Source organism: Sinocyclocheilus grahami, unplaced genomic scaffold (assembly GCF_001515645.1).
Source record: "Sinocyclocheilus grahami isolate Dianchi unplaced genomic scaffold, SAMN03320097.WGS_v1.1 scaffold830.1, whole genome shotgun sequence".
Classification (NCBI taxonomy): Eukaryota; Metazoa; Chordata; class Actinopteri; order Cypriniformes; family Cyprinidae; genus Sinocyclocheilus; species Sinocyclocheilus grahami.
The window spans coordinates 134,916-147,854 of record NW_015506009.1 but is presented as its reverse complement, the minus strand read 5'-3'; the positions used below and the strand labels follow the sequence as shown (position 1 = coordinate 147,854).

The 12,939-nt window shown below is 42.5% G+C and overlaps 2 protein-coding genes across 2 annotated transcripts in view; one reads left to right on the top strand and one right to left on the bottom strand.

Annotated features, from left to right (window-relative positions):
* Positions 1 to 4,133: 4,133 nt before the first annotated feature.
* On the bottom strand, positions 4,134 to 7,317 carry LOC107562621 (uncharacterized protein C20orf24 homolog). The gene is made up of 4 exons (XM_016247285.1): positions 7,058 to 7,317; positions 6,594 to 6,697; positions 6,386 to 6,515; positions 4,134 to 4,578 (listed from the first exon to the last, which is right to left on the bottom strand). The coding sequence occupies exons 1-4, from the start codon at positions 7,163 to 7,165 to the stop codon at positions 4,537 to 4,539; spliced, it is 384 nt and encodes a 127-aa protein (XP_016102771.1). The 5' UTR covers positions 7,166 to 7,317; the 3' UTR covers positions 4,134 to 4,536.
* Positions 7,318 to 11,085: 3,768 nt separating this feature from the next.
* The window catches only part of LOC107562626 (zinc fingers and homeoboxes protein 3-like), a 22,296-nt gene continuing 20,442 nt past the window's right edge, over positions 11,086 to 12,939 (top strand). The window contains exon 1 of the mRNA XM_016247296.1: positions 11,086 to 11,377. The gene's annotated coding sequence lies outside the window, so the exon portion shown is untranslated. The remainder of the gene's footprint in view (positions 11,378 to 12,939) is intronic.

Here is a 12,939-nt window from a genome sequence, read left to right as displayed (position 1 = left end):
CACCGAACACTTCCAGAATAGAATGGCTACAGAAGTCACAGATGGGCTGGAAGGCACAGTGTGTCATATCGATGATGTGCTGGTGTGGGGGAGAACAGAGGAGGAGCATGACTCGAGACTGCATGCGGTGCTGGAGAAAATGCAAAAGGCAGGCATCACTCTCAATGTTGAGATGTGCGAGCTGTCGAAGAGGAAAGTGCATTTCTTAGGACACTTAATTTCTGCCGAAGGAATTAGTCCTGACCCAATGAAGACTGCAGCTATCAGAAACATGACTGAGCCCTCCAATGTGAGTGAATTGAGAAGTTTCCTGGGAATGGTAAATCATCTAGGGAGGTTCATTCCCCAACTGGCAGACAAAGATAAAGCTCTTCGCGACCTGCTGTCAAAAAAGAACTGTTGGATCTGGAGCACAGAACAGGCCAAAGCTTTTCAAACTCTGAAAGATGCATTGTCATCTCCACCTGTTCTAGCAATTTACGATACAAACCGAGATTGCAAAGTGTCAGCGGATGCTTCGTCCTATGGACTAGGGGCCGTCCTTATGCAGAGATGGCAGGAAGCATGGAAACCGATAGCTTATGCATCGAGATCGCTCACTCACACTGAGCAAAGGTATGCACAAGTGGAAAAAGAGGCTTTGGGTCTCACATGGGCGTGCGAAAGATTCAGAGACTTCCTCATTGGCAAGCATTTTGAAATGGAGACCGAACACAAGCCATTACTGAGTCTCCTAGGAGCTCAAGCTCTGGATGCTCTTTCCCCTCGTATCCAGAGGTTTAAAATGCGATTGATGCGGTACTCCTACTCCATCGTTCATGTGCCAGGAAAGAGCTTGTGGGTAGCTGACACTCTATCACGCGCTCCTGTAAAACAGAGTGAGTCACAAGAAGACAGAGAACTCTGGGAGGATACGAAGACTCACTATTGTACATGTAGACTCACTATTGGAAAATTTACCAGCAAGTACAACGTATCTGGGACAGTTGAGAAAGGAATTAAGGAGTGACAATGTCTGTTCCGGTGTGATGCAACTGTGCGTTGAAGGGTGGACAGAGCGCAGCAAGAGTGACCCAATAATGAAACGATATTGGGCAGAACGTGCTGTCTTAACTGTGCAAGATGGACTGTTGCTTAGAGGCACGAGGCTGGTTATTCCAGCCGCCATGAGAAGCAGTGTTCTAAACAAATTGCATGAGGGACACTTGGGACTTGTGAAATGCAGAGAGTGGGCAAGTCAGTCAGTGTGGTGGCCAGGGTTAAGTCATCAGCTGAAGGAAATAGTCCTCAACTGCAGGACATGCATTAAAGAGAGACAGAACCCAAAAGAACCCCTTATGCCCACTCAGTTCCCTGACAGGCCATGGCAAAGGCTAGGGGCAGATTTGTTCATGTTGGGAAACAAGACGTACCCGCTTGTGGTAGACTACTACTCCAGGTATGTGGAGATAGCTCAGTTAACACCTACCAGGTCTACTGACATCATTGTTCACATGAAGTCCATATTCGCGCGTCATGGAGTTCCAGAGACACTGGTTACTGACAATGGGCCACAATTCTCTGGGCACTCATTTGCATCCTTTGCAGCTTCATATGGATTTGTTCATGTAACTAGTAGCCCAAGATTTCCCCAGAGCAACGGTGAGGCCGAACGGGTAGTCAAGATGGTGAAGGCTCTTCTCAAGAAAGCCAATGATCCATACCTTGCTCTTTTAGCTTATAGAGCGACTCCCTTGCAAAATGGGTACAGTCCGGCTCAACTTCTTATGGGTAGGAGGCTCCGAACGACTGTGCCTACACTGCCATCGTTACTAAATCCAGTACTCCCTGATACTGTGGCTGTTTCTTTAAAATAAAAAGAAAGGAGGGATGCAGATGCAGAGCGTTTCAATAGGAGTCACAGAGCCAGAAAACTCAGCATACTGCAGCCAGGAGATCATGTCTGGATAGAATGTCTAAAGAATCAGGAACAATTGTTGCTAGTCACTCTGCTCCGAGGTCTTACCTTGTGAACACTCAGCAAGGGACTGTGAGACATAACCGTCACCATCTGGTACAAATGCAAGCAGAAGCCAAGGAGGACAGCAGCGGAACACCTGATCAGCTTTCTGTTGCAACTTCTGAGTCACTCCCTACCACTCAGGAGTCAGAGAAGCAGGACGTTCCAGATTTGAGATCCACTCCTAGAACCAAGTATGGGAGGCGAATAGTGAAACCAGTAAGACTGAACCTGTGAACTGTGGGTGGTGTGGGTACAGGTTCCCACCACTTAATGTAAATAATTGTGGACAAATGTTCAAGAGGCAAGCACCAATGTTGAAACTACCTGTTTGTTCAAGGAGTTAGATAGGAGCAGATCTTCCAGCAAAAGAGGCAGAATAATCCTCTAAGATCTGTTGAGACAAAGGTAGTCTACCCTTTGTTCTCTAGAAAGGGGAGATGTGGGGTTATTGATGTGTAACCACAGGCTGCCACTAGATGGAGAGAGCGACACGGATGGGGCAGCGAGTGGTATAACGGGACCTGTAGGGTTGTCTTGAGAGTTTTCAGTAAAGCACGTAAATACAGTTCGAGTCCAGAGTCTTTATTTACAAGACACGACATTTAGAACCGCTAACTTGAACAATAACCCGCGGCAGCAGTGTAAAAGTAGCCTCTCCCGCATTGACATCCGCACATCACGCGTTTGATCGCCGGCGCGACTGGGAATCACAAACTTGGCATTCTTCAAGGCATTTTGAGGACACAACATCGTCAAGTAAGTAACTTTAACGAATGTTACAGCATCCACTGTAGTTGTCCGCTAGTAAAAGCTGTTTTATCAGTCATTATCCGTGTACGAACCAGCGCAAACAGATAATGTTACCTCACGAAGTTAGCCATCAGTCTCCTTGCTTACGTTGAGCATACCAGCTTATTTCTGGTTCCAACATATGGCTTAAAGGGTTAGTTCACCCAAACATTTTCATTAATTACTCACCCTCACTTAATTTCAAACGTATGCTGTTCTGTGTCAGCTGCGTCACGCCGGATCTGTTTCCTACGTTGCTGTGATTTGAACGAAAACAGCGTATCCGTGTGGTGCGGCTGACACAGAACAGCATATGCTGTTTACGTCCAGCTGATATTCTCCAAACTGGCACCAGGTCGACATGGAGACGACGAATTGTTGAATAAAGTCTGGTTTTTTTTTCTTCTTTTGTTGATCAAAGATGCGTTTTAAAGAATACCATTTTTGACTACAGGGGGACTTTAAAGAAGCATTGTTAGACAATGGCACAAGCCATTTAAAACCTCATATACTCAGAGCTGGGTAATCAATCCAATGTAATACACGTTTAATATTACACTGACACCGAGATGTGCCATCTAATAAAACTGCATAATTTCATTATGACAATCGGTCATAGATGTCCATCAACCTAAAAATGAAAAATGAAAAATAAAAAAAGGTGAGACAAATACATTACCCTGAAATACATTCAGTGGTTAACTAATTTGAATAATCTGCCCCAGGGGTGTCAAACGCCGGAGCCCTGCAGAGTTTAGATTCAACCCTAATTAAACACCTGATCCATCTAATCAAGTCCTTCAGGCTTATTTGTAAACTACATGGTGTGTGTGTTGGAGAAAATCTCTGCAGGGCTCCGGTCCTCTGACACCCCTGATCTACCCATATCTGCATTATGGTCACAGCTTTTAAGTTTGTTACTATGCCTGCAACAAAACATAATATAGTTTATAACAACAACAGAGCGCTGCTTGGTTTGAAAGTGGCACTTCATTCTGACAACTGACCTTTTCTGCCTGTGACATTTCAGCTGTCTCCGCACCTTTAAGGGTTATATATCATAGAGGTCAACAGAAATCCAGCACTTCTCGCAATACAGTCAAGCAAACAACTTCACAGCGTCCATCAGAACTGGAGCGGGGCGCCTGTTGAAAAGTGTGGGGCAGACAAAGCCCAGCTTTATTTTATTCTCCAAAACATTTCAGCCAGAAAATAGTCTCTCTACAGCCTCAGGTACATCTCATTACTCATGACAAGCATTCAGAACATTTCCATGAATACACTATAAAATACTGAGCAGTATGTTGCATCAACCAGACATAAGAAAAACTTTAATACATTACGGATTCAATAAAATGAATTGTACAGAATTTACACACTCCTATTTGATTTTGACTGGTCATAACGGAGTAAGACAATCTGTGTTGGAACCTAATCGTGAAAGAAACTAAGAAATTAAGTTAAATCCTGCTTGATTCGGCGGCAATCAAACAAGAAAACGCAGAGAGGACAAACAGAATCAACAGTTATTAACCCATTAGCCATGGCAGTGCACTGGACAACATCAGCTTCAAAATTCAACGAGTCCTGGGTTGGAGTAGGTTATTAACCTGTACCCATTTTACCCACGATGCACCTCTTCCTCAAGGCGCACGCATGCTGCTGGTAACACATACAGACGCCTCTCCAGCCGGCCCTTCCAGATCACATTAAATAAATGTCTGTCTCTGTCTGTCCTGCGGTCCTCAGTCGTAGTGTAGCGCCGTGTAGAAGATGATCCAAACCACCTGCACACAAACACACGGCGCTATCACACACGCCACAGCACTGGAGAAAGACAGCGTGAGAGATAAAAACATGCTGAATCAAACACGAGAACATAAAACATGGGGCAAGCTGTGCTTTCTATTCATCAAACGCATCACCATTTCCACAAAAATATTAAGCTGTTTTTAACACTGATGTTTCTTGAACAACAAATCAGCATATGTGACCCAATAGTTTTAGTAGTAGTAATATTGTAGCAATAGCCAAAAATACACTGTATGGGTCAAAATAGGGCTGCACGATTAATCGAATGTGATTGTCATGCGCATTTTGTTAGTAAAGCCAGTTCTGTGATCAGCAGGAAATCATCATCACGTGCTTTCAGATGGAGCAGCATTTACTACACAGAGCCGTAGTTCACTGACAAGCTACGCCCCAAAAAAACAAAACAATTTTTGAACGATTCTGAAATCAAAGAAATCGTTGGCGGTAATGACAGCTGTTTGCATAGCTTCTCAGTGAACTATGGCTCTGTGAAGTAAATGCTGCTCCATCTGAAAGCATGTGAAAATACCACATTTAATAACATATTTTTACTCCAAACTCACTTCATAATTCAGTCGAGTGTTTGAAATAAATCCTTCTGTGAGATGATGTGGCTTCTTACACAGAATAAGGCACGCAACATATTTCATCGTATTTAAGCAGTGATAAAGGCATTGCATTATAAATATACTTTATTTTAATGAAAATTATAATAATAAGAACTCAGATAAACCATATATTGCCGTAGTCGTGTGTTTATTAGTAACGTTGAATCAATGAAAGCAGCTGAATCTTCTGTTTATCCAGCTGCAGCGATAGGCATTTTCTGGGTTTCTTCTGCGAGGTGTATTTGGAGTTTCTCTGGCCTTCGGATGGAGATTTACTGCTGATCACAGAACCGTGCTTCACTGAAACATACGCATGACAATCGCAGCTTCTGTCGAATTGCAATCTCGATTCCATTTCGATTTATCGTGCAGCCCTACTGTGACGTATAACGTGTCATTGTATGGGTCAAAATTATCGATTTTTCTTTTATGCCAAAAATCATTAGGATATTAAGTAAAGATCATGTTCTATGAAGATATTTAGTAAATTTCCTACCGTAAATATATCAAAACTTCATTTTGATTAGTAATATGCATTGCTAAGAACTTCATTTGGACAACTTTAAAAGTAGATTTTATCAATATTTTGATTATTTGCACCCTCAGATTCCAGATTTTCAAATCGTTGCATCTCGGCCAAATATTGTCCTATTCTAACAAACCATACATCAATGGAAAGCTTATTCATTCATTTTGAATAATTTACACTTATGACTTATTTTGTGGTCTAGGGTCACATATTATTATTTCTGAAGATCATGTGACACTGAAGACTGGAGTAATGATGCTGAAAATACAGCTTTGATCACAGCAATAAATTACATTTTACAATATATTCACATAGAAAACAGCTATTTTAAAATTGTAATAGTATTTCAAAATATTGCTGTTTTTCTGTATTTTTTATCAAATAAATGCAACAAACCCTAAACGTCTACAGTACACGTTAGTGTATAATATTTAGTTTTTTTTAAATTAACAGAAATTTAGATTTTGATGCTTATAGTTTGTACTTCGACGCAGAATCCGCAGAGTTTCCAAATATATTTGCCCTACAGGTTTCATTCTAGAGTTTATGCTCTATAGCACTGAAAAGCTTCTTTATTATTTTCTGTGCTTCTACAAAGCAACGGTTCAAACACAGAATAGCAGGAAAAAGCCAAAATGTATCTACCAGAAACAAAGCAAACGAAGTCATGAAGCCTTCTTTGGTGAGCTCCCATGTTCCTCCGTACTCCTCCTCATCCACCTGCTGGAAACTACTGAAGTACAGGTACAGGACGCCTGCGTTGATGACACAGAATCTGCAGGACACAAACCATCACAAATCACGGGTGGTGATGACTTGATGAAGATCAGCTCCAGGCCTTGGCTGTACTCACATGGCTATTCCCAGAAACCCTTTCAGAGGTGCGACACCCCATATTACGCCCAACACCACAGCGATGATTTGCCGGATCCAGTAGACGACATCTAAAAACTCATCCTGCATTGAAAAAACAGCATGTAAGAAATGCATGAAAATTAACGTATAAAAAAAATCACAAGAGAGCATAATGAAAAAACATGCATGCATGCATATGCATATATACATATATATATATACATATATATATATATATATATATATATGATAATAAATGGGGAGCAGCACATGCATTAATCCGTTAAAGAGCCCAAATCCCTACACACGACACCTAGACCCCTGAGCCCTAAACAGTGAACATCACAGCTCAACATTCACATAACGTTACACGCATCTGCATCTGCATCTGCTAGGACACATTATACTAGAGCCACATAGCGCACCCATGACCTGACTAGAGTATATGAGTGTAACGCAGACCTTCTCGTCCCACACTGCTTTGCAGCTGATGGCTTTGCTCCATGCGGACTGCTTCAGTCCTCCGTTCACCGCGTGCACCTCCTCTTTCCGCCTCGAGCTGCTCGTCATGATGCTCCGTCTGTGCACGCACGAGAAAACACGCTCCGATGTCTGAAGACTGGGTCCGGATGCAAAATCTTCTGCAAGCGCTCAGATGTGCTGTTCCTCGCCACACACTGACACGGCTCGGGGAACTGGCTCTGCGCATGCGCGGCGAAGTCATGACCTTGCCATCCCATCCAATGAGCGAACGCGACGTCTACACGGTCAGCCAATGAGAGCGCAGAACTGGCCTCAGGCGCAGGCGCCCTCTACAGGCGAGCGACGCAACTGTCTTGTTGAAATACACATTCGTCTTAAATATTTCAGAATATGTAGAAAATGTTATAAAAAGCAACAAGGTGGATTCTCTAGGCCAGGGGTCCCCAAACCCGGTCCTGGAGGGCCAATGTCCTGCAGAGTTAAGCTCAACACTAATTAAACACACCTGAACCAGCTCATCAAGGTCTTAGGAGCTAAACTCTGCAGGACACTGGCCCTCCAGGACCGGGTTCGGGGACCCCTGGTATAGGCAGTGCTATATTGTAAATATAGTAAGCACACTTTGCTTTGTGCACTTCAAAACTGCAAAAAAACAACACATACTTCAAAAAGGTCTCTTCAGTATAACGGAAAAATTAAATAATGTTCCTTTTTTTTTTTTTGCTTAATTTGTTTACTGAAGTTTTACAATAACAACAGGACAAGAATACAGGAGAATAGTGAGACAAATCAAGCTAAGTCAAATTAAAAAGTCAGAGGCTTCTTGCACTGGATGAGCTGGTTTCTGCCTCCTTGCCGTTGAACTCGCATTCACGTAAAGTAGCCGTTTGGATAAGTTTGGGTGAGTAAGGGCCAAACTCATGCGATATGGTACTTTCAGTGCCCTGTCGTTGGCAATATCACTTTATCGCTTTAGTAGCAGGAATAAAGTGCTGCAGAAAAGCTAGGTCCATGCTAAATGTAATGTGTAACTGCAACACTCATTACAAATGTAGTGGAGTAAAGAGTAAAAGTTGCTAATATCTTTGATGCTCAGTAAGTACAGTAACTAATTACATTTACTCCAATACTTTACACCCCTGAGTTTAGAAAATGCATTTTACTTTGACTGCCTTTATTTTGCTGTCAAAGTTGGGCTGTTGACTTTGGATAATTCAATATGTTTAAGGCAAGAAAAAAAATTATAAATAAAATAATAATAATGAATGAATTCAAAACATGTAGTAGAAAATTTCTAGAGAATTTAGGCACATCTCAAATCCCGTACTTATGCACTATTCTATGACATTATATAGTATAAATAGTGCGAGTAGTGCGTTCACACTACTTCCAAAAAGTGCACTTTAAATAACCGAAAAAATGAAGTGTGGAAAGTTGGACACTTCATATTTTTATATATTGCAAAATATGCATAAACACATTTTTTATAAAAAATAACACTAGTGCAAACACACATTTAGGAAATCTAGAACACTTCCAGCAGAAGTGCATATTACATAAGTACAATAAATTTTGCATAATTATTGAATAGTGAAGTGACATGTGGCCAAGTATAGGTGATCCATACTCAGAATTTGTGCTCTGCATTTATCCAAGTGCACACTCACAGTAGTGAACCCCGGAGCAGTGGGCAGGCGCCTGGGGAGCAGTCGGGGGTTCAGTTCTTGCTCAAGGGTCTCACCTCAGTCGTGGTATTGAGGGTCAAAGAGAGCACTGGCTATTCACTCCCCCCACCTACAATCCCTGCCGGACCTGAGACTCGAACCCACAACCTTCAGGTTACAAGTCCGACTCTCTAACCATTAGGCCACTGCCCAATGTATCAACTGTAATGTTCCATATAAACCAAAAAGGAAGGAACATATGGGGGTAGAATTATTGCATTATTCCAAATAAATAGATTATGATCCACAAATAAATGTAAAGTGATTAACAAAAGCCAAACATATTCACAAAATAAATAGAATGAGATCCACAAATAAATCTTTTTCGAGTTTCACAGACATGAATTAAATTCACAAATAAATAAAATGAGATTTGTAAATTAAAAACATATTCACAAATATCTTTTTATTCTACAAACACAACTTTGCCTGGCATGTATTTGTGAATCGCGTCCTGTGCGTTTGTGGATCGCTGCGTGCATTTGTGGATTTTGAGACATTTCTAGCCTCAAGACGCTGACAATCCACAAATGTGTGACTCCACCCACAGTCTACAGTCTACTGGGAACGTGGAACTGCGTCCTCTAGGTTTCCCCATAGCGACTCCTAGAGGACGCACTTCCACGTTCCCATGAAAGGGAACCTGAAAACGTTGTTATGCTGGCTGTTGTGTGACACATTTTAAACATCTTTTACTATATCAATTTTTATGGCCTTTATTTTTCCTATTTGAGCCAATGTTTATTATGAATGAAGTTATTTCAGGAAGAGACCGCCCTGATTGTGAAGCATAACGTGATTGGTTATAGCGAGAACGTGCTATGACTGGTCAGCGAAGTGTAGCTGTTATCTGATTGGCTCGAGTAGACTGTGGGTGGAGTCACACATTTGTGGATTGTCAGCGTCTTGAGGCTAGAAATGTCTCAAAATCCACAAATGCACAGCGAGCGATCCACAAATGAATGGCAGGCAAAGTTGTGTTTGTGACATAAAAATATACTTGTGAATATGTTTTTTATTTGCAAATCTCATTTTATTTATTTGTGAATTTAATTAATGTTTGTGAAACTCTGAGATTTGTTTGTGGATCTCATTCTATTTATTTGTCAATATGTTTTATTTTTTTGTAAATCTCTTTACATTTATTAGTGGATCATAATCTATTTATTTGCACTTCTACCCCCATAGGTAGTGCGTCATTTGGGACGCAGATTTTGTCATTCTGCTTTCTAAATACTGACCGGAAACCTAAAGACTATTATTATCAACAATTATTATTAAATCACCACTGTTTGATTGCTTGACATCCCTAGTTTTGGTTTAAAAGTATATTTACAGTGAATTGCACTATACAAACACATTTGAACTGAATTAATGGCGTTTCTCCTTTGTTTATGTAACAGTTAGAAAAAATTATGTCAGAAATATAGATAGAAAAATTATGTTAACTTAATACAAACTAATTTTTAAATGTTTTTTAAATATAAAATCGTCTGCTAGATGAATATGTTCACGTATTTAAATAATTTGCTTTATTACAGTGAAAATATAAAAGCCAGTAATACAGACGACAAAGCTGTCTCTACAGTAGCACGCATGCTACACTGTAAAAAATGACCGTGAATTTAACGGTAAAAGACTGTAAAAATGCTACAGTAAAAACCTGTTAAATGGTTCATGGTAAATTCCCCTACTATATACGGTGAAAAACTGTATTGGACATTAATTTTACAGTAGTATACTGTTTTTGGAAGTGAAAAAGACCGTATAATTTACATAAATTTACGTAAATTGACATTCCCAGAATTCCCTGCGTTACATTTCAAATTTGGTGTTTTTTTGTTGAAATAACTGTTTCTTCTTAGATTTTTCTTATCAGTTTTGTATATTAGGGTTGTGTGTTACACCTACATTGCACATAATAGGGAAACATCCAACAGGACTGTGTGATTGGTGTGGAGTTAGAGAAACTGTAGAACATGTAATTATTCAGTGTAATGGATATACGGAGGAGAGAAGTAAGTTAATCGATGAACTTCAAAAAAACGGTGTGCAGCAAGTAATGTTAAAAGAGATTTTGAATCCAGTAGGAGGTGATAGTCTGTTAATACAATTTCTATAATCTTTATAGAATATAGATGATTGTTATTATTCCTATTCTCTGGGCTGAGAGGGACTTCGGCTGTGGATGGAGGAGCTGAACACGCAGCAACATCGAAAGCTTGAGTTCTGATAGGTCTGGAGAAGGGATCCAAGTCTCTGATCCATTGCTTCAGTAGATGGCGGTAATGCTCAATTGGTGATTGCGAGCCGCCAATAAAAAAACGAAGAAGAAGAAGAAGAAGAAGAAGAAGAAGAAGAAGATCAGGGCTTCGGGTGCCAGTGACGCACACGGTCACATGACCCTGCTGCTGGTGACGTGCGGCGTGAGCTTCTTTCGCCGTCTGTGTTGAACACACACTCACACACTCACGCACTCTCGACTGGCATCAACACTAGAGACGGGCCTTTGTGCTGCTCTCATCCCTGTCCTCCAGCGCAGGCGGAGCCGAGCTGTGTGTACTGTGTGTGGCGGGTGAGTTTGTGTTTGACTTTTATTGTTCCACATCGACGTCACAGTCTATCATTTCAGCCGCGAGACTGCTGCTGTGTGTGTGTGTGTGTGTGTGTGTGGGTTTATTAGTGTGTGTGTGAGTGTGAGTGTGAGTGAGTGTGTGAGAGTGTGAGTGAGTGTGTGAGAGTGTGAGTGAGAGAGTGTGTGAGTGTGAGTGAGTGTGTGAGAGTGTGAGTGAGAGAGTGCGTGTGTGTGAGAGAGTGTGCGTGTGTGTGAGAGTGTGAGTGAGAGAGTGCGTGTGAGTGAGAGAGTGTGTGTGTGTGTGAGAGAGAGAGAGAGTGAGAGTGTGTGAGTGAGAGTGTGTGTGTGAGTGTGAGTGTGAGAGTGTGAGTGAGAGTGTGTGTGTGAGTGTGAGAGTGTGAGTGAGAGTGTGAGAGTGTGTGTGTGTGTGAGAGAGAGAGAGAGAGAGAGAGAGAGAGAGAGAGAGAGAGAGAGAGAGAGAGAGAGAGAGAGAGAGAGAGAGAGAGAGAGAGAGAGAGAGAGAGAGAGAGAGAGAGAGAGAGAGAGAGAGAGAGAGAGAGAGAGAGAGAGAGAGAGAGAGAGAGAGAGAGAGAGAGAGAGAGAGAGAGAGAGAGAGAGAGAGAGAGAGAGAGAGAGAGAGAGAGAGAGAGAGAGAGAGAGAGAGAGAGTGTGTGTGTGTGAGAGAGAGAGTGAGTGTGAGTGTGTGAGAGAGAGAGAGAGAGAGAGTGAGAGTGTGTGAGTGAGAGTGTGTGAGAGAGAGAGCGTGTGTGTGTGAGTGTGAGAGTGTGTGAGTGAGTGAGTGTGAGTGTGTGAGTGAGTGAGTGTGAGTGTGTGAGTGTGCGTGTGAGAGAGTGAGCGCGTGCGTGCGAGAGAGTGTGAGCGTGCGTGAGTGTGCGTGAGAGAGTGAGCGTGTGTGCGTGTGAGAGTGCGTGTGAGAGAGTGTGAGAATGAGAGTGCGTGTGAGAATGAGAGTGCGTGTGAGAGAGAGTGAGAATGAGAGTGCGTGTGAGAATGAGAGTGTGAGTGAGCGTGTGTGCGTGTGAGAATGAGTGTGTGTGAGCGTGTGTGCGTGTGAGTGTGAGTGTGTGAGAGTGTGCGAGTGAGTGTGTGTGAGCGTGCGAGTGAGTGAGCGTGTGCGTGTGAGAGAGTGCGAGTGAGAGTGAGTGAGCGTGCGTGCGTGTGAGAGTGAGCGTGTGAGAGTGAGCGTGTGCGTGAGAGAGTGAGCGTGAGAGTGTGAGAATGAGAGTGCGTGTGAGAGAGTGTGCGTGTGAGAGAGCGTGTGTGTGAGTGAGAGAGAGTGTGAGAGAGAGTGTGCGCGTGTGTGTGTGAGAGAGTGTGTGCGCGTGAGAGCGAGAGTGTGTGTGCGTGTGAGAGCGAGCGTGTGTGAGAGCGAGCGAGCGTGTGAGAGCGAGCGTGTGTGCGTGTGAGAGTGTGCGCGCGAGTGAGAGCGAGCGAGAGTGCGCGCGCGAGCGAGAGTGTGCGTGTGAGCGCGAGCGAGAGAGTGTGTGTGTGTGTGTGTGTGTGTGTGAGAGAGAGTGTGTGTGTGTGTGTGTGTGTGTGTG